The following is a 22,750-nucleotide window of genomic DNA, read 5'->3' on the forward strand; positions in this document are numbered from 1 at the left end:
GAAGACGTTAACTTGGATTTTGGGTTGCAGAGTATACAGAACACCAAGCTAATGAAGTTAATTTTAAATCACTGCAGGAGGGAGTTATTTTATGCCTTTAAACATGGAGGTGATGCAATACAAACAGTGGTTTGAAAGATTAAGCAAATAGGAATGTGCAGCATTGACTTAAAGAAGGGACAGATGGTAGAGGGAGACACACGTTACATCAGTCCAGTTGAAAGGAGTATGGCTGAAGTGAGAACAGGTGCTAGAAGGTAGAAAGAACACGGTTATATGCAAGACTAAAGGTATAATATGTAGTACCTGGCAACAGATAAAACAAGAAGCAGTAGAAAGACACAACGTAAGTTTGAAACCTGGGAGACCCATGGCAAAATGACAAGAAACAAGAAAGTCACTGACAATTATAGAATTTTCTAGCTCTGGGAAACATCTGAAAATTAACTACAGACAATTTCACAGGGGGTGAGGTCATTCTGGCATACAGAGGCTGTGATGGATTGCACAGATGGATGGAGAGTCAGGTCCAGAGCAAGGGGTTTCAACTCGCACTGCCCTTTACACTAGGGACCACTTCCCTCTGCTTGGGAGAAAGTGTAAAAAGAGCTCAAAGACATCTAGACAGAAGTAGTCAACTAGTATTTGTGGGCAACACGAAGCTGGAAAGACGGGAAGAGAAACTGAAAGGTCACGCCAAGGAAGAGCACGTAAAATCCCATTTAGAAAAATGGCCTGCATGCACGCACACGGGAAGAGCAGAAGAAAGACATTTCTGCAAATAAAACAATGACTGAGCTTAGAGACAGAATGTCAGAGAAGCCAAGAGAAAGATTCTCCAGGGATGCAGCAGGTTCTAAATGCTGGTCCAGTCACTTACAGAAGGGAAATGCACACGCACCTTAAAGAAGGCATTTTCACCATCAATAAAAGTCCTTCGCATATTTTACGATTTCCAATATATTTAAAGAAATAAGACATGGGATTTATCTTTTTATAAAAATCCACAAATAATAAAAGTTAGTTAAATCACACAAAATTTACAAGCAGCTCAGAAGGTATATCGAATCACTGCCTAAGTCATGTGCAATATTAGACAACTAAATTAGCAGAAAGTTTAACACATAACTCAGTGGAAAAATCTTTTTAAAATAAGAAACATTATTTTTATTTGAATTGAGACCTGTTTTTCTTGGCCAATCCACAAAAATATGTTTCTCTTTCTATGAGTTCAGGACATTAATGCCAAACTCTCAGCCAAAGGTTTATGAAAGTATTACTGAATCGGATATGTTTATGATTAAAATACAAAGTTCTCAGGAAAATCAGTCCCTCTGGGGACTTAAAATAGGAGTAAGTCCAAAAGCCTAGATTTCTGCTGATATAATGTAACTTTCCTTGCCCTCCCCTCAAAATTTTCCCAATTTAATCTAGAAGAGATTCTTGAAAAGTTAAACATTCACTGTAAGGAAAGATATACTCTCTATGGAATAATACATTTTTTATCAAAATGTTGGCTATAAAAATGTGTTAAGAGAAGAACCGTTTAGATACACAAATTGTAAGTATGTAGCCCTTTACAATTACAAAAGCATTCAGTGAAAGTAAGGTGTGCTTAGATGCAAAGGCTGCAAAAGAGATTTAATGCCACCAGAAGTTTAGGCATGCCTCCCTCACAAACAGAAACCCTGAGCAACAAATACGGGCTGCGCTCTCATTAAAAGAGAAAGATCCGTAATTAAAATGAAACGTGGTAAGTGCCATGATGGAAAGAAAGGGAATAAAAGCTCCTGGGTGTACCTTCCCTTGGTTTGGGCAGGAGTAGGCGGATAGGATAATGGGCCACGGAAGGCAGGTGTCAGGACGTCTCCAGAGTGGAGACTTCCAAGTTCTGACCAGGGGGAGAGGACTTAGGAAGAGGCAAGGGGAGAGTTGATGAGCGTGTTCAAAAGGCCAGCGATGTAAGCGCAAGATGAATCTGGAGACCAAACAAGTTCAGGGGAGCTGGCAGCGCTGGGGGTGCAGGGGAGAAGCGCTGGGATGTCCATAAAGGGGTGGCAGGAAGATCCACCCACAATAGAAACAGTAGCATCAAAACTAATACTATGGTGTGTTTCCTCCGTGTTACTCTGTGAAGGAGTAACAAGAACCCCCTCCCCACCCCACCCCACCCCACCCCCATTGTGCACGCCAAGGCTTCCTCTTCCTCCCAGGAAGACAGGGATTGAGTGACCTGTTCTCCCTAAGAGGAAAGGAAGCCCAGTCTCAGCTCACAAGCTGCAAACTGTGTCAACAGCCTTATGCTCTGGAGAGTGGGGAAAGGGAATGATTTCAAAGGCATATCTCATCAGCTGAACAGATTTCACAGAACCTCATGTTGTAACGTGACATGACAGAGTGCATGGGGTCTCCTGGGCATTGCTGGTGGGAGTGTAACTTGGTCCAGCATCTACTGAGGTCAGTCTGGAAACATCCATCAAACTTATACATGTATATACTCTCGTACACACCCACAAATATACAATTCATTTTTAGGTTTCTATCCAAGAGATACTCAATGCCAAGTGGCTGAAGGACAAAGGTTATTCACTGGGCTGTTGTTTGCAAGAACAAAACACAGTAAACAGGGCTTCCCTGGTGGTGCAGTGGTTGAGAGGCTGCCTGCTGATGCAGGGGACATGGGTTTGTGCCCAGGTCCAGGAAGATCCCACATGCTGCGGAGCGGCTAGGCCCGTGAGCCATGGCTGCTGAGCCTACACGTCCAGAGCCTGTGCTCCGCAACGGGAGGGGCTGCAACAGTGAGAGACCCGCGTACTGCAAAAAAATAAATTAATTAAAAAAAATAAAACAGTAAATAATCGACATGCTCATCAGCAGACAATGTCCCATCTGTAAAAAGGAAAATTAGTAAACAGTTTCAAAAATAGACCCTTTTTATGCTTCCATATACAAAGATCACCCAGCCATTTTCAGCAGAAAAATCAAAGCCCAGAAGATGATAGGTAGTATTTAAGTAACAATGTGAAAAGAGAATACAGTTTCATATTTGCTCATGCAAGAATGGTATTCTTTGAAAGGGTCCACAGGAATCTGGTAACAGTGGTTGCATAAGGGGAGGTGAGCTGGAGGGAAGTATTGTGTAATATCCATGTATAATGTTTGATTTGGGAGCTATGAATATATTACCTTTGCAAAAATCAAGTAAATAGGGCTTCCCTGGTGGCACAGTGGTTGAGAGTCCGCCTGCCGACGCAGGGAACACGGGTTCGTGCCCCGGTCCGGGAGGATCCCACATGCCACGGAGCGGCTGGGCCCATGGGCCATGGCCGCTGAGCCTGCACATCCAGAGCCTGTGCTCCGCAATGGGAGAGGCCGCAACAGTGAGAGGCCCACGTACCACAAAAAAAAATAAAAATAAATCAAGTAAATAACATATTCTAAAATTTTTTTAATTAAAAATAATCACAATGCAATCCCTATCAAACTACCAATAGCATTTTTCACAGAACTAGAACAAAAAATTTCACAATTTATATGGAAACACAAAAGACCCCGAAGAGCCAAAGCAATCTTGAGAAAGAAAACCGGAGCTGGAGGAATCAGGCTCACTGACTTCAGACTATACTACAAAGCTACAGTAATCAAGACAGTATGGTACTGGCACAAAACAGAAATGTAGATTAGTGGAACAGGATAGAAAGCCCAGAGATAAACCCACGCACATATGGTCACCTTATGTTTGATTAAGGAGGCAAGAATATACAATAGAGAAAAGACAGCCTCTTCAATAAGTGGTGCTGGGAAAACTGGACAGCTACATGTAAAAGAATGAAATTAGAACACTCCCTAACACCATACACAAAAATAAACTCAAAATGGATTAAAGACCTAAATGTAAGGCCAGACACTCTAAAACTCTTAGAGGAGAACACAGGCAGAACACTCTATGACATAAATCACAGCAAGATCCTTTTTGACCCACCTCGTAGAGAAATGGAAATAAAAACAAAAATAAACAAATGGGACCTAATGAAACTTAAAAGCTTTTGCACAGCAAAGGAAACTACAAACAAGACGAAAAGACAACCCTCAGAATGGTAGAAAATATTTGCAAATGAAGCAATGAACAAAGGATTAATCTCTAAAATTTACAAGCAGCTCATGCAGCTCAATATCAAAAAAACAAACAACCCAATCCAAAAATGGGCAGAAGGCCTAAACAGACACTTCTCCAAAGAAGATATACAGATTGCCAACAAACACATGAAAGGAGGCTCAACATCACTAATCATTAGAGAAACGCAAATCAAAACTACCATGAGATATCACCTCACACTAGTCAGAATGGCCATCATCAAAAAATCTACAAACAATAAATGCTGGAGACGGTGTGGAGAAGAGGGAACCCTCTTGCACTGTTGGTGGGAATGTAAATTGATACAGCCACTGTGGAGAACAGTATGGAGGCTCCTTAAAAAACTAAAAATAGAACTGCCATATGACCCAGCAATCCCACTACTGGGCATATACCCTGAGAAAACCATAATTCAAAGAGTCATGTACCACAATGTTTATTGCAGCTCTATTTACAATAGCCAGGACATGGAAGCAACCTAAGTGCCCATCAACAGATGAATGGATAAAGAAGATGTGGCACATATATACAATGGAATATTACTCAGCCACAAAAAGAAATGAAATTGAGTTATTTGTAGTGAGGTGGATGGACCTAGAGTCTGTCATACAGAGTAAAGTCAGTCAGAAAGAGTAAAACAAATACCGTATGCTAACACATATATATGGAATCTAAAAAAAAAAAAAAATGGTTCTGAAGAACCTAGGGGCAGAACAGCAATAAAGACTCAGACGTAGAGAATGGACTTGAGGACATGGGGAGGGGGAAGGGTAAGCTGGGACGAAGTGAGAGAGAGGCATGGACATATATACACTACCAAATGTAAAACGGATAGCTAGTGGGAAGCAGCCGCATAGCACAGGGAGATCAGCTCGGTGCTTTGTGACCACCTAGAGGGGTGGGATAAGGGAGGGTGGGAGGGAGATGCAAGAGGGAGGAGAGATGGGGATATATGTATATGTGTAGCTTATTCACTTCATTATAAAGCAGAAACTATCACACCATTGTAAAGCAATTATACTCCAATGAAGATGTTTAAAAATTAATTAATTAAAAAAGAAATCATGCTATCAAATTAATCCCCATATAGTCCAACGAGTATACTATCTTCCAAGGTAGCAGGGAAGACCCCATAATTCTAATCATTCGTCTCATTAGATGTTCAATGAGCCCAGAGGATGATAAGGAATAAATAGGGACACCTAATGAGCGTTAATTTTTAAAATAAATTCTCTACAACCTATGTGAGGTTATCTTTCTATAGGAATCAATTCCTATCACTAAAAAACTTTTCGTGCAATTCCATAAGACACAAAGGATATCACTCCTCTCTTTGAAAATAATTTCTAAAACTCAATTTTATATGAAATATACATGTATAAGAAGAGAAACTTTACTCAGAGAATTGAAGAAAACCATATCAAAAAGCTATCTACTAGATCTAAAATGGCAATGGTAGATCAGAATTTATAACATCCATATTTTATATACTGAACATGTAAATACCAAACTCCACTGTTCCTAGAATAAGAAAATTAGTCTCTTAAAGAAAACGTTTTCGCCAGGCTGGGGTCCCAGAGTAATAGTATAATTCATATTCATTCTAATGACAATAAAAACCTCAGCACTCTCTGCAAAAAAAAATTTTAAATAGTAAGAAAACAGCTCTGAAACAAACAAAATATATATTCAGGAGAGAATATATTACTTTCAACTCACTTGCTTATAAAATATTAAATATAATCAAATGGTTTGTTCAAATATTGTTTTTCGGGCTTCCCTGGTGGCGCAGTGGTTGAGAGTCCGCCTGCCGATGCAGGGGACACGAGTTTGTGCCCCGGTCCGGGAATATCCCACATGCTGCAGAGTGGCTGGGCCCGTGAGCCATGGCCGCTGAGCCTGAGCGTCCGGAGCCTGTGCTCCGCAACGGGAGAGGCCACAACAATGAGAGGTCCGCGTACCACAAAAAGAAAAATAAAATTGTTTTTCCAATTAAATGGAAAATTAATCTGTCAATTTAGTTATAAACAGAGAAATTTAATATTTTCTGATCATCAAATATTTTAATTATTCAAGTAATTAAAATTTTTAGAGCTAATAGAATCGATGACTATGTTGGACCTTGAGCAACATTTTAGGCCGCCTTTTTTTCCTCATGTCCCCCTAATGCCTCACTTAAGTAAGTCCCAGCAACTCTTACCCTCTAATACCATGACCTTTTAGACAAAGCCTTAAAAGCCTCCGGGGGCTTTCCCAGGGCAACTGTGACCAACTGTCATACAGCAAAAATTATAAGGATGCAGAGACACTGTTAGTAACAGACTGAGGGTGCTCACTTTTTAACACCTGAATCCATGCTCAGTTACAAGATATTCTCAGGGGAAGATCAGAAGTTGAATAAGTGGATGAGGAACACCGTGCTCTCTACCAGGTCAAGGTTTTTGAAGTAAAACTTGCAACACAAGCCAGGATGCAGCCAAACATCGATGACTCAGAAGTATGACCGTGTTTCTAAGATTTACTCACGTACATGACTTAATATTTAACAGGTTTTCTTCGCTTTACCTATAATCTGCCATTTTTAGCTTATAACTAATAAAAATCACAATATCATATCATATGGCATAAAAATGGCCAATCTAGTCCACCCAACAAAGAATCCAACTGTAATACATGGTATCAGAAAAAGTAAAAATTATTATGGACTTTTTCCTTTCAATTTATCACAACACTTATTCACTCAAAAACACATGGTGGTGGGGGGCTTCCCTGGTGGCGCAGTGGTTGGGAGTCCGCCTGCCGATGCAGGGGACGCAGGTACGTCCGGTCTGGGAAGATCCCACATGCCGCAGAGCGGCTGGGCCCGTGAGCCATGGCCACTGAGCCTGCGCGTCCGGAGCCTGTGCTCCGCAACAGGAGAGGCCACAGCAGTGAGAGGGCTGCGTACCGCAAAAAAAAAAAAAAAAAAAAAAAAACACGGGGGATGAGTCGGAGCTACAAAGAGTAACCAAGACAACACCAGTGCCATTTTAGCTCATGGAAACAGACATAAACAAAGATAAATTCAAATTCATAAATGTTATAAACAGAAGGCTGATGAAAGAAGAGACAATAATGTAAGGGCAGCAGGAATGTCCCCCTCCTGCAAGCATGAGGATTAGGGAGTGTCCCCTGAGGGGCGGGGGCAGGATGCTTGGGGTTGGATACATGAAAGATAAGAAGGAACCAAATCTGTGAACTGGGAGGGACAGTCAGCCAGGCAGAGGCGAAAGGGAGACAAGGGTGTGTGGGGCAGGGAGAGTGTTAACGGAGCATCTGTCTGCTGAGTGGAAAGATCTAGTGCAGAGACACACACACACATTCAGGACTGTGTAGAGAGGAATTAAATAAGAAGGCAAAGTCCTAAGACTGAGAAAGGATGGCAGACAGAACAGAGGTGAAGACTGCTGGCCTTAGGGCAGCTTCTTCCAGGAATGAGGACAGGCAGCACAAGCCCAGGAAGGTTTGTAAATGTAGTGATGGGAACAGGAGGATACAAGAATGAATTCAGGGAAATAAGGGATTACCGCAGGCAGGAAGAAACACTGCACTTCTCAAAGGGTTTAACTTGATTCTGATTAATATCCACATTGCCATTTTATCTCACAGTTTGGGAATTATGGTATTTATTTAAAAGAGAGAGAGAGAGAAAAAAAACATTGCTCCATCTTCTAATCTTGTGAAGTTTGATTTACTAAAAATAAAAAGATTTCAAGTAATATGTTCTTCTTGCAAAGGAGTATATATTTCTACAAATACATAAAGTGAAACCTAAAAGCCCAAACAAACCCCCCTGCCTTGCAATACCATCAGGTGTATGTTGTGGAAATTACATGCTTATTTTTCAGTATTTTCTTCTTTAAAAAGAAAGCTGATCAACAACCTCCTTTCAGCCAGAAGAGCAGAGAAAAGAAAGAGAGAAAGGAAGGAAGGGAGGGACGGAGGGAGGAAGAACTGAAGGAAAAAAAATGTCTCATAGGGCTTCCCTGGTGGCGCAGTGGTTGAGAATCCGCCTGCCAATGCAGGGGACACGGGTTTGAGCCCTGGTCTGGGAGGATCCCACATGCCGCGGAGCAACTAGGCCCGTGAGCCACAACTACTGAGCCTGCGCATCTGGAGCCTGTGCTCCGCAACAAGAGAGACCACGATAGTGAGAGGCCTGCGCACCGCGATGAAGAGTAGCCCCCGCTTGCCGCAACTAGAGAAAGCCCTCACACAGAAACGAAGACTCATGGGGCTTCCCTGGTGGCGCAGTGGTTGGGAGTCCGCCTGCCGATGCAGGGGATGCGGGTTTGTGCCCCAGTCCGGGAGGATCCCACATGCCGCGAAGCGGCTGCGCCTGTGAGCCATGGCCGCTGAGCCTGCGCGTCCGGAGCCTGTGCCCCGCAACGGGAGAGGCCACAACACCGAGAGGCCTACGTACCGCAAAAGAAAAAAAAGAAACGAAGACCCAACACAGCCAAAAATAAATATAATTTTAAAAGAATGTCTCATAGATACACAGACCCAATGAAAATACTACAGGGCACATATACCCAGGCCTCAGTGGGGGAAAAAAGAACATAAAACCATTGGGCAAAATGTTTTAGTGCTTAAAAACGGCCATTTTTTCAGGACCATTCCAGAATCCTGTTGAAGGTAGCTGGAAAAAGCTTGTATAAGACTGATTTTGAAAAAGTATACCTACCTAGATCATAACATTCCAAAATTTTAAATGGCTTAGAGGGATTCAATTGCTACAGGCAGGCTGCAGGAAACGGGTAGTGAAAACAACATACTGTAAGCCAAAGATGTTAATGCAATTTCTTAACCAGGATTTTTAAAGGATAGCAGTTCCCCTGCTCACTGAACGTAGAAATAAAGAACAAATTTTCAAAAGCAAATGACATACAGATGGGTGGGGATAAAGAGAGACGAGAAAGCCTGTATTTTTTTCATGGTCATATTTAATCGCACAGCTCACAACAAAATCTTGAAGACTGCCTGCAATGAATTTATGAAAAGGCACCTGAGGGTTGTAGCTAAAAAAGAAAATGCACCTTTATCCACAGCGCAAGCTCGAAACATCTAGTTCTAGCAGCTGTATTCACAGGGAAGAAAATCATCAGCTACGAACAGACTCCCGTGAAGGTTAATCCACACACCACCAAAGATTTTTCACTTGGTAGAATTTCTGAAGCACTTCCCTGCTGCTTGCAGGCTTTGAGCTCCATAGGCAAAAGAAGCAATAAAAATGGCCAGTCATAAAGGAACAGGAGAATTGACTAGTACCCCTTAAACTGCACCCCTCACTCTAAGAGCCCATGGGCAGCCCTGTGTCTCCCGAGCTCCATTCACTTCACAAAGGAACCCAGAAGCTTAGGAAGTGGCCAAGCAGAAACCCTAGTAAGACACTCAGCATTCTTAAATGGCATCCTTAGATCTAATCGTAGCAAAGCCACGCGTGCTTGCCAAAACCAAAAGGGAATATAAAAAATGGACACAGACACAGAGATGAACACTAATATCACTGTTATGTCAGATTATGTCCTTCAGAAAAGAACCAGAGATGATTTTAAATGATTAACTTTTATTTTAGTTCTGGTAAGATGCCATGGAAGCAAGAATCCAATTCTGGAAGGATGATGAGGGCATTAGAAATACACCAGGGATGAAAAGGAACCAGCACAGCACAAATACTCCCAATACGCCAGGAGAAAAACAGCCAGCGACTGTTGTGACACAGGGAGAGTTACCGAAGCTATTCTTACCCAAAATAAAGACAGGAGAGCAGCACCCAGCAAGTGCCCACGATGCACCAAAACCTGGATCTGCATTCTGAAATGTGTTACTCACTCAATCTTCACGCGTGAAGCCAACAGTGCGTATTATTTCCCCCATTTTGTCTACAGTGAAAATGAAGGTTGCAGATTTTACGCAACCGAGAAAAGGTCACGCCAGTGAGTTACGTGCCACTGAATTTACATAAGGGTAAAATGCTTGTCGCTCCCACGAGAAAACACCGTCCAAAGGGGCCCTGCACGTGGCTGGCAAGGCTCCCTGGGAAACTCGTGTTTCCTTCTCGGAAGAATGTCCACCAGCCCCCTGTGCTGCAGTCCTGTTCTTATATTTGATGCTATGAGTCCACTGTTCTTTGATAATACAAGTAGAAAATGTGTAGGGTTTCTGAAAAATAGTATGTGTCACATACAAAGATGACACTATCATTTAAACCTCGACTAATGTCAAGACATGTATTATAATGGCAGACATCCCATTATCAAAGCGCAAGATAATCTGCTCTTGGCATATCCAGGAGACATGACACCTCTCTTCAAAGGTTGTTTTGGTTTTATTTTTGGTATTATTGTGAACATGACATGTTTCTGCTATAAAGAAACTCTCCGGCATTTTTATAATGAAAACTAAACTTATTTTTTTTTTTTTTTTTTTTTTGCCGTACGCGGGCCTCTCACCGCTGCGGCCTCTCCCGCTGCGGAACACAGGCTCCGGACGCGCAGGCCCAGCGGCCATGGCCCACGGGCCCAGCCGCTCCGCGGCACGCGGGATCGCCCCAGACCGGGGCACGAACCCGCGTCCCCTGCATCGGCAGGCAGACTCCCAACCACTGCGCCACCAGGGAAGCCCTAAACTTAGTTTTTAAAGCGATCGATGTTTTTAGCTTCTACATTTGCTGCTGCTAGAGGTGAACACAATTCTATTAGCTTTGGCACAAGTTCTGCGAAACTTTGCCAACTAGGAAATAATATTAATAAATCCCCTGCCTTTTAATAGAAAACTGTAGAACTTTAGAAATTGGGAGGCAGGGGCCTTTGATTATTTTTAACCAGATTATCAAGTCTTTTGGTTACTCAGTGTCTTTGTGCTAAAGAATAAAAAAACCAACCACATCCCAGTTACTATTTAGCAGGACCAGAGCCTAACCTCCTGTCCCATTAGTGCAGCAGAGACCAGGAAGCCCGGCCAGTTCCCATGTCAGAATTTCCAGAGCTCTTCCTTGTTCTAAGGGGTTGACCCTGCAGTCATTTCACTGACCGGTTTGCAGCTGTTGTAATCAGATTTCTGAAGAAGCCACCTCCTCATTTTGTCATTAAGAAAGTATGATCAGTTCATATTCTGGAAAACCAGTTATATGTCATCTGGATGGTTCTAAGTGTCAATGAGATGAGATTTTTTTTTTTCCCCCATTTAGAAAAGGTTTTTAAGCACTTGGGGAAAGATGAGGATCTTGCCTGTGCAGGTGGATGGAAGAAAAACCAACCACGGAGAGAGGTGTGGGCCCACAGCATGACCCCTGACCCCGTCATTCATCATGCCAGGGTGAAATGGGCAAAACCTAGGAACACGAGGACTTACTGACTGACTTACTCACTTTTCTAAACTATCCCCATATAAAATCTGGATAAGCTTAAAAACGTTGCTTCACTACGCTGTTTACTCACATCCAAAACAGACTCTAATTTTTAAAATTTACTTCTGCTCTAGCTCCTCAAAACTTTGGCTTTAATCAAATTACAATGAAATGTAAAAATGAAACACTTTCATAGTAACTTAACTTTTCCATGATTGTGACTATACCCACTGTGTAGCACATGAATAGCAATCATAATACATAAATATTTTCAAAAGTTTTAAAAGGATCAGGATAAGCAGACAGTGTTGGACTCTTCTCTTTTGAGAACAGGACCAATGATAAGCATTCATTCCCTGGCATTATTTTATTACACAGGTTTTCTATTTAACCATCAGCTATTTTCTAATTATAATCTCTAGGAGTCAACAAATACAAGCTGATGTAAAAACAGACCTATCCCTGGATTAGCCACATTCATTTCAGAAGGAATAAGTGATGAAAATTCAGAAATGTTCTGTCTGCGTGAAAAAGCCTGGAGCAAAAGCATCGTGGCTAGAGACAGTGACAAAAGTGCACAAAAGAAGAAGGGAAAAGGCAGTTCAGTGCTTCTAAAATTCATGGCCTCACAGGCTCCAAAGGGGAGGGGACGGCCCATTCAATGTCAAACCTAAACCTCGTGATCACCACACATTTAAGGTCTTTCCCTGAGTCTGCCTCCCTCAGTATAATCTGCCTATTAGATGCAGTTTTTGCTTGATGGAAAGAACCTTAAAGCATGGACTTTTCTCTAAAGGTCAGGGCAGTCATCCCCTGTAACAGAGCGTAAGTGGTGGCTGGAATGTGCCTTCCACCTCCTAGGGTTTTCTGTTAATTGGCTTCAGGCCTGTTCACCCAGACAAGGTAGTGAAAATGGCAGGCTCCCAATTAGCTTAAATTTCCCTTCAGGTCCCTCTACATTCTGGTCCCAAATTCTCCCAATCATGTATTGTAAAGTTCCTGCCTCCTCTTCTGTGGAATTTATTAGTTGCAATAAACGGTGGGGATAGAAGAACAAAGGCAGCTTATGATCTATTTTCTGCCAATATTAAATTATACTCCATGCAGAGTCAAGGAAATGGTAATCGTTAAAAGGAATTCAGATTTCTTAAAGCATTGTCATACATCAAAACTGGGGAGGCTTCCCTGGTGACGCAGTGGTTAGGAATCCGCCTGCCAATGCAGGGGACATGGGTTCGAGCCCTGGTCCGGAAAGATCCCACGTGCTGCGGAGCAACTAAGCCCGTGCGCCACAACTACTGAGCCTGTGTGCCACAACCACTGAAGCCCACGTGCCTAGAGCCCGTGCTCCGCAACAGGAGAAGCCACCGCAATGAGAAGCCCACACACTGCAATTAGAGAAAGACCACGCGCAGCAACAAAGACCCAACGCAGCCAAAAATAAATTAATTAATTACAAAAAAAGAAAAAAAACTGAGGGTGGTTTGCTATGTTTTTTGTTTCTTGGGTCTCAGAGTCAAAATTTCGGAAGCAGGAGAACATTTTTAAGGCAACATGACAGAAACCCATTTAGTTTTCAAATCCTTTGTACTTCCTCTGAGAGCTCCCAGGAGAAGGAAGTCAAGAGATTGAGGTAAGAAAAGGATGTCTTTGAAAGATGCTCAGTCCTCTACCTTCTGAGATGACCCTGACGTAGGATGCCGCTACAGGCAAATCTGAGCAAGGTGAGTCAGTCATGATTCTGGAATCATGTTGACTTTGACTCCAAGTGCTTCCTGGGTCAGAGTTCAGAGTTCAGATACACCACCTACCTTTAGAGACAGAGGTAAACTTACCAACACTCTAACAGAGGGAAGGAAGATTCAATCGTCCCCTTATCAATCCCAAAAGAGAAAGCACCTCAGCTTCCAGAGGTGCCTGCTAGCTCAGCACACACCCTCCTTTGTCCTTTTCATCCCTACTGTTTATTCCCACTGGCAAAGCTGATGTGGTCATAATTGCCTTCAAAAAACAGAGATAATGAGAAACAAGCACTCTAGTAGGAAATAGAGCAAAAACAAAACCACTGGAGGCATATACAATCTAGAACTCTCTTGACCTCTTCAGTCCAGATGGCGTAACTAAAAGAAGACATCAGTTCCACTCCGGTGATCCCAAAGCATAAAGGCAAGGGCTGATTTTTTTTTTAACCATATGAAATATTCTTTTATCTACATGATGCCACTCCTTTACTATATTTTTAATGGCAAAAAAACAAAAACACAGAAGAGACATCAGGCCATTAAAGTCAAATGACTCATGGGAACAGTTAAATGAATAAATCCACAATTAAATGAGAATGGCTGGACTAGATTTCCAGTGTATCCAGCATAACCTATTTGTACTCTTCTGCCCAAACAATTGTGCTTACTTTTGGCCAAAGTTTTAATACGGGTTTTGTTTTGTTTTTGCTGTTCCTGTCCAGTTAAATAGACTTCAGGCTAGTTAATTATCCTGCTGATGGTAAATCATTAAATTTAATGAATGGATCGGCATTTCTTAAACTGAAGCCAAGGAAGAAGATGACTGCAGGCTCAGGAGTCAATAAGCTAATGTCATTTACAGTGGCTACACATATTAAGAAAGCACTTTTTTTTTTCTTTTTTAACTTTCTTATCATGGAACAAATACTTCAAATAACTTCAACAAAAGCCAATCAAGGCTTAGTTTTGGGGGAAAAAAAAAGTTGTGTCTCAGTGCATCCCTTTTGCTTAAAAAGAAACCCTATATATATATTTTTTTTTTTTTTTTTTTTTTTGCGCGGTGCGGGCCTCTCACTGTTGTAGCCTCTCCCATTGCGGAGCACAGGCTCTGGACATGCAGGCTCAGCGGCCATGGCTCAGGGGACCAGCTGCTCCGCGGCATGTGGGATCTTCCCAGACCGGGGCACGAACCCGTGTCCCCTGCATCGGCAGGCGGACTCTCAACCACTGCGCCACCAGGGAAGCCCAAAGTTATATTTTCAGAAATAATTAAATGTATCATATTTTAGAAACTCTGGGCTGCCAATTTTTTTCTCCTAATCTTGCAATAAAAATGGTCAGATTCAGCATCTTTAGCTTGAATGGAGTCCTGACTGTGTTTAGTGATGAGCAATTGTGTTTCAGGGAAGGTAAACCCCCATTTCCACCCCCAGCACCAGGAGGTCAAACGCAATTAGTCTAAACCAACACAGGTACTTGTACTGCCTTTGATTTCAAAACGGGTAGGCAAGTCATGAGATTCTGGACAACAAAACACAAAGGGCATCTGGTGGGCGGGGGAAGGGGGAGGTGACAGGAAAAGCTTATCTGCTTTCAAATGGGCCACAGTGAAGAGAAGGGCCCGGCCCCCTACCTCTGCAAGGATGTGATGGTCCGGACCCAGCAGGAAAGGACTAGCCAAGCCTGCGGGGCTCCGGGAGAAGCTGGGGAACCTTGACCCTCAGGAAGACCACTGGGCCAGAAATGAACCCCTACCCTCGCTTCCCCCTGACTTCTTGTTAAAGGAGCAAGGAGTAGTTCCTTATCATGCAATCTAGATGTTCTGTATTAGCACACAATGCTTTTCCAACAAATATACTAAGACACACTGAATTTGTCTGGGTACCGGGCATGAATCTAAGCCCTCAGCAGGTATTATATCACCAATGAGGCCAGCTCTATGATTACCACATCCGCTATGTCCACTGTGCGAATAAACTGAGGAGCATACAAGGTGAGCAAGTGCCCAAACCCCACACGTGGTGAAGAGCCGATAGCAGCCAGTCTGACCCCAGACCCGAGGTGAACTATCTCAATCCTAAAAAGTTACTTCAAAGTGATAATTTTCGCAAAACAATACAGATTTTAAACTAATTAGTGTTACTATTTCATTATCACTGGGTTTTCACTTGTTTTTACCACTTGTTTTTCCTAAGTAGAACTTCCATGGTTTTTAAACTATTTAAAATCATTTCCAGGGACTTCCCTGGCAGTCCACTGGTTAAGACTTCGCCTTCCAGTGCAGGAGGTGCGGGTTTGATCCCTGGTCAGGAAGCTGGGGTCCTACATGCCTTGCAGCCAAAAAACCAAAACATAAAACAGAAGCAATACTGTAACAAATTCAATAATGACTTTAAAAATGGTCCACATCAAAAAATATATATTAAAATTATTTCCAGCACACAAAGTTTTATACTCCTTACTATAGGATAAAAATCATTCCATCACAGGTATCAAAGGCAAACTGTCCTTTTTTATTGTTTCATAATCAAACACCCCACATACACAGAACTATTTTACGAGGTTTATGCTGTAAAACATAGACTGAGATGAATTCAGCAAAATACTTAGGGTTTCTTTCCACTGATATCATTAATCTAAATTGAAAAACAGCTATTCCAGTATCTAGGCAACCGAATTATCAATAATTTTAGAAATTATTGAAACTGATACACAACAAAGCATTCTGTCACCGAGTACTCACCCAGTTTGTGATCCATATGAACTTTTTTAAAGAATATAGATGACGAAGGAACCAAATAAGTGCATTTTTAATATCAAAACTAATAAACCTACAAAGAAAACACTGGCGTTCCCACTACAGAGAAACACTGTGACTAACAATAAACAATTAACACTTTAAAAAAACAACACTGCAAGAATTTTTTATACATCAAAACTTACCAGATAAATTCTTAGTCTTCATACCAACAGTTTTGTTGCAAACAGTCCTCTTCCCAAGCCACTATGTATACTGAGTGGTAACAATTCTGATTTCATGAATTGGAGGTGACTGCCCCACAGAGTGAACTAAGCTACTCTGAAAACGTAGACACCTACAACAGGTCCTTGACATTTATGAAAGGACAAGTCCCCAGACCTGACAAGACAGTCTAAATGCTGAAACAACACTACAGCTTATATTTTTCCCATAAAGTGAAGTCAGGGATAACAGAAAATTTATTTTGCCTCTTCAGATCCTTTGACGTAATTGCCTCTCAGTCGAGAGGAGAGCCCATGGGTGGTCTTGAAAGTCTACCTATAAACCACATTATTCACACCAAATATCTGTGCCTCACAGCCTAACAAGCTCTACAGTGGTGATGCTTGAGAACCTACAGCACCTGCTTATGAGAAATCTTTGATCAGGAACCACCACCGAAATAGTCTACACTTATGTTACGCACACTCTGATACGGAGCCTGGTCCTTAACTGCAGTCTGGCAGAATCACTTATCTCCAGTCAACACTGTGATGGAGGGCAACGTCTGGGGGATGGGCTAGGAAGTTACACCACCGACGCATGTAGAAGGATTCGTTTGTGTTACCTGTTCTTGCTTCTCCAGCCACTTGTCCACCATTGGGTGACTGGCACTCAGAGATGAGCGAGCATTGTCTCTCTGAAATTGGTTAGACCAGTTACTAGTGTCCCGTGGGAGGCTTCTGTAGTTTTCATCTTTCTATTCAAAAAGAAACAAAAAGGTGTCTTGTAAAAAACCAGATCTTGCAAATTAATGATGCACCTGGTTTTTCAAAAGTAGCAGAAAAATGATTCTACATATTTAAAATGTTTTTCCCATGTCTATACCAAAAAGCTGACTGAGGACATTCCCTCCAGGTGAGACCTCAGAAATGCAGTCACCTGCCTGGGATAAGGGAGTCTGAGGGCTGTAGCCACACACACAGGCCCACAATAGACAGAAGAACACACTCTGCCCTCCTCTCGGATACACATCCCCAAGCCAAGGACATGCACCAGAAAATGGAAAATACTTCTATACCAGCCTTTAATCATCACTCAATCACGGCATTTTCTCTTTTCTTCTTCCTTCCGATCTTAGAATAATACTGTGTGATATTTTCTATAATTCACCAAAAATGTTTAAAACAGGGAAGACAAATGAATTTGCTCTTTATTTAGATCCTCGCAGTTCTGTGACTTTGGGCAAGAGATTGAAGACTCTGGGTTCTTCTGTTGCCTCCCTCACGAGCTAGTTGTAAACATTAATTCAAATATCAAGTAGAGAAAAAAATTAGTCTATCCCAATACATGGTACATAAGAGACACACAGCTGTTCACCCCGACATGCTTATGACGAGTGATGTCTTTACATAAAAACCTAGTCAACTGATAAATATTTATTTAATACACCCCAGAGCAACCAAGGTATCTCTTTCAAATAATAATTTATAACAACTTGCTTTGGCTTTAGAGCTGCAAAACTTAATTTCAATGTTCTGAAAAGAAATGAGAAGGCTAGGATAAGGTAGGAAAGTCGAACATTTTAGTTTAATAACTAAATCCAAATATCTCCTACAAGAATAAATTTAAAATGTTAACCTCACTTTAACCCACTTACATCAGTGCCCACTTTAAGTACCCAAATGTTTTCCTTAAAAACTTTGCCAAGGGTAGCGTGGTTGTAAATATCATCATATACATGATTGATCCTTATTCTTTATTACTTAAACCACATGAGCAGTCAGCACACACATAGAAACAAAAAAGTGTAATATAATAGATTTGCATCGTATAGACCTTAGCAATAGACCAGGATACTGCTTTCTGTTTCATCAGAGAATAAAACTTAAAAATGAATTGACTGGGCTTCCCTGGTGGCACAGTGGTTGAGAATCCGCCTGCCGATGCAGGGGACATGGGTTCGTGCCCCGGTCCGGGAAGATCCCACATGCCACAGAGTGGCTGGGCCCATGAGCCATGGCCTCTGAGCCTGTGCTCCTCAACGGGAGAGGCCACAACAGTGAGAGGCCCGCCTACCAAAAAAAAAAGAATTGATTTTCCTGGACCTATGCCAATGCTGTGACATATGAAGAAGAATTTTTTAACCTATAAAGATTTACCAGTATACTTTTGGCATGAAACTTTGTAATTTTTTAAAAATCAAACTACAGAAAATAAACTTTAAAAACTCGATAGGAGAATTAACCATTAGCAGCAAGTACTTTTTACTAGTAAAACTCTGTACCTTTTTGGTCACTATGGCTCAAGAAAGCTGTGATAGGGGCTTCCCTGGTGGCACAGTGGTTAAGAATCCATCTGCCAATGCAGGGGACACAGGTTCGAGCCCTGGTCCGGGAAGATCCCACACGTCACGAAGCAACTAAGACCGTGCGCCACAACTACTGAGCCTGCGCTCTAGAGCCCGCAAGCCACAACTACTGAAGCCCGTGTGCCTAGAGCCCGTGCTCCGCAACAAGAGAAGCCACCGCAATGAGAGAAGCCCACGCACCAAAACGAAGAGCAGCCCCTGCTCACCGTAACTAGAGAAAGCCTGCGCGCAGCAACGAAGACCCAACACAGCCAAAAAGAAATAAAATAAATAAAGTTATTAAAAAAAAGGAAAAGAAAGAAAGAAAGCTGTGATGGGGCATAACCACAAGTAAAAGGAAGATGCTGGTAAGATTAGGCTGCTGCTCCACACCCAGGGATGAGGTAGTGACCTTGCTTACAGGAACGTGGAAATGGTAAGCTAAGCAGAGGACATAGACAAAGTCGAAAGAAAAGAATGAAGCAAATGAAGAAACTAAAGCTCACTGTATCTCAAAATACTAAGAGCCCTTCCTTAAAACTTGAGCATAGTAACTTCAGAACAAAGCGAAACTATCTGTTTCACATGGTTGTCCCTAAACTTACTGACCAGAAATTCAAATAAATCATAAGGGGCAGATAAACTTATTAATGACAGAACCTTAAACGTCCACGAAGAGAGAAAGGATTGGAAGTGTGGTGAAACACAAGCACAGTTTTTACGTCAAGGATCGCACAGGGTCCTACCATTGGCTAGGGACCTGGTTTTTCTATTCTTTTCCCACCATTAGAGGTGATTATTATACCAACTCTTTACTTTGAAAATGAATAATCAAACAGAAAGCATTAAAAATCTATCCTGCCTTTTTAGTAGGAACTGTATTTCAGAGAAACCAATAGTGCCAGTCAAAGGGGAAAGCTTGTCTTTTCAGGAAAATGCCGAGGTATGGAAGTAGAACAATTAACAGTATTAGAAAAGTCACCGTTTTCAACTCCTAATGAAATCATTCATTCAGGCAAAGATAATCAGTGGATGCTAAAACCATTAGGTGAAAAGTTGATAATGAACCGGATGTATGCATAGTGACAAAATACCACTTGCAAAGGGAAAAATATATCTTTAAAGTAAAGAGACCGGAGGCCACAAAACTCTCTTTTCCTGATGTCTAGAATTCAAAAAGCTCCTGGTACTTCCTTTTGATTCCTTTTGAATCTCCATCATTATTCGTCTTCCCTTAAATGGCCCCTGTGGGCTCTTACTATGGACCACTCACTACCGTCTCCCTGAACAAGCTCAAAAAGGTACAAGTACAAAACCTCCTCTCTGACAGCTTCTACGCACAGGTCACCAACACTAAACTGATTTTCTGAATTCATGATCTAAATTTCCAACAGGATGTCCCAAAGGTACGTACCTAATCTCCACAGTCTCGTTAATCCAAAGCTCATGGCCAAGATCTTACCCTTCGGCCATCACCCTAGTTCAGGATCGACGTGCCTCTCTTCTGAACCATTACAGCAGCCTTCTAGTTGGAGGCTGGCTCAAACCTTCTCTCCAACAACGCTCCAAAGAGAATTCTTCTAAAATGCCCATTAGGTCACGTCACACCTGGAACAAACATGAGGACCCGTGGTGTCACAGGAATCCTCACCTCCGTCAGGATTTTCCTGAGCCCAGACTCCCAGCAATATTTCTTCTGTGAAAATACTCACTGCTCTTCAAGGTCCAGTTCCCAAGCTGCCTTCCCTAAGAAACATTTCCCGACTCTCAACAGAACAGATAATGTCATGCTTTCTGAACTACTAAATTCCGATTTTACTCCTAATTATAGTTCTAACTTATAATTTAGTTAAATTTTAAGATTGCTATTTCCATGATCACACTGACACCTAGGCAGAAGATCACCAGTCACCTTTAAGCTCTAGCACTTAGCTCAGTGGCCTGCACCTACGTGGATGGCTTTTTCTGGAATACTTACTAAGTTTCCTACTTTCACAAGGTTTCAAAATCCCAGAATTTTAAAGGAACATTTCTATCTGTTGTTTTAAAAATCAAATCAATAAGGAAATGCTTTAATCAGGTATCACAACAAACTTCAGTGGAAATGCACTTTCACTGAAATACAATGACTGTACTTTTAAATTTATACAGAAAGATGTATACCACTGTTAGACGCCTATTTCAATCTAATGTCACACCTACAGTATACAGTGTCTGTGGGAAAATGTGATTATTTCCAATTACATCTAAAAAGTAGTGTGGCATTTCTCTATGTCAATTATGACATGTAATTCATGCAGCAGGCCACCACAAAGTAATCATATTAAGGCAGATAGGGCTAAAAAAAAAAATCAAAAGATCTGTCCTTTTGAACTCCATCTGAAAAATTCTACAATTTTATATTCGTAGAATCAACGTTGAGTATTTAATTGGTAAGAAAAATAAAACATACCCCCATAACAAAAAAAATTCGAATTCAATGTTGATATGATAAAGTCAATAATAAATGCATATATTAATTGATTTATGATGTATAAAAAGTCCAGTTACAGTCACCTTAGTCATTACCAGGTAAGTGAAGAATTTCTAAAATATTTTACTAATCATTATGCAACGTATCTGTTATTTTTGTCGACAGCACCATGCAGGTGCTACTAGGATTTCAGCAATGTTCGTCCTCAAAATCCTGTCTGAAGTTTGGATCAAGTGCACATACAGAGTATAGTCCTATGAAGCTGTGATTAGTATCTGTGATGTGAGCACATCCATAAACCTAATAACATACAATGTATTTTCTACTTACATTGTATTTTCTACAATATATGCATGGATAGTCACTGTTTTCAACTGAAATGGATACAATGCATTCTATTTTCAATTTGAAAATACTTTTTCCAGTGTAAATGATTTCAAAATTATGGTACTTTTAACTATGTCTATGCAAGACTACATTTTTCATGGACCAAACTATAGTCAACTACAAAAAAGTCAAAATGTTTGTTAAATGTATTTGCAAAACTATTTCATAACCTGAAGAAAAAAATAAACCAACAAATGTTTTCGTCATTGATATTTTCACAAGTTAGAGTTGAATTTATAATAAATTGGAGAATGGGATTTTAAATCTATTTTATTCTATGATCAAATTAATGTCTCCATTCTGTATACTGGCAAACTTTAAAAAGAAAGAAAGAAATCTTTTTCTTTAGACTTATAAAAATCTAGCAGTAGGACCAATATAGAAAACCCTAAAAATTACTGAATTTGCTAACAATAAAAAATCATTAAAGCTACTACTTTACATCTAAAAGATTATATAAGAAAAATACCATAATGAATTACTCTCCTTTTTTTAAAATTATAACTTTAATCCTCTCCTTAAGAGACTGGCCCAAACATCCACTCAAGCTTTTGCACTGGGTGGAAAACTTTTCCTCTTGCCAGAAAAAAAACAGATGCTCCTTGCTGTGAGCAGGCATTTTCCTTATCATCTAAATGTACTGCCACATCATCAGGTGTCAAAAAGCCACCCAGGCTGAGAAATGCATATTAATTTGCTGCTCCAGGGTAGCCATAGCTTGGTTATGGAGTAAATCTCTTCCAGGGTAGGGAAAGTGACTGTCCTTTCTGCCCCCTCCCTGAGCCAATAAAAAGAAATAACACAGAACCCACCCAAGGCCTTGGGATAGAGGCTTATTCCTGGCATAGTAAGCTGCAGCTCCAAGGTTTTATCTCTCAGAAACAGCTATTTAGCTGATGGTCAGATTTCCTGGCAAACCTACATCCCTACTGCAGAAATACAGGAATATTTCATAAACATCATAGAAGTAATGGATATTTTTCTGTTAGCAGAGGAAACCCAACTATATTTGCACGTTATCTCAATGTAAAAATTCCAAACATCTTTTAAAAAATCACTAGGAATTGTGCCATATTTTGAAACACCAAACACCCGATGCATATAGATGTCATTTTTGCACCCTCTATGCAACCTATGGTTTCGAATATTCCTATGTGGTTTTAAGGTTTTAAATTTACAATATTTTTCAACTCTGCAATTGTGGTCAAAGAGAATTCAATCTTCCGCTTTATCATTTCCACAAGAAAAGACAGACAAAAAACAAAGGAAAACCATTTTCAGGATGTCTAACCTGAAATTATGAGGCTGAAGTGA

At 41.1% G+C, this 22,750-nt stretch overlaps 1 protein-coding gene across 21 annotated transcripts in view; it reads right to left on the reverse strand.

Moving 5' to 3' along the window:
- The window catches only part of PARD3 (par-3 family cell polarity regulator), a 639,757-nt gene that overhangs the window by 316,418 nt on the left and 300,589 nt on the right, over positions 1–22,750 (reverse strand). For 15 of the 21 annotated variants that reach the window (XM_060293159.2, XM_060293164.2, XM_060293162.2 and 12 more), the window contains exon 5: positions 16,855–16,986. The exons of the other annotated variants lie outside the window; for them this stretch is intronic. In XM_060293159.2, the coding sequence (XP_060149142.1) occupies positions 16,855–16,986 (132 nt within the window). The remainder of the gene's footprint in view (positions 1–16,854; positions 16,987–22,750) is intronic. 21 annotated transcript variants of the gene reach the window in all.

Source organism: Globicephala melas, chromosome 2, assembly GCF_963455315.2.
Source record: "Globicephala melas chromosome 2, mGloMel1.2, whole genome shotgun sequence".
NCBI classification, from domain to species: domain Eukaryota; kingdom Metazoa; phylum Chordata; class Mammalia; order Artiodactyla; family Delphinidae; genus Globicephala; species Globicephala melas.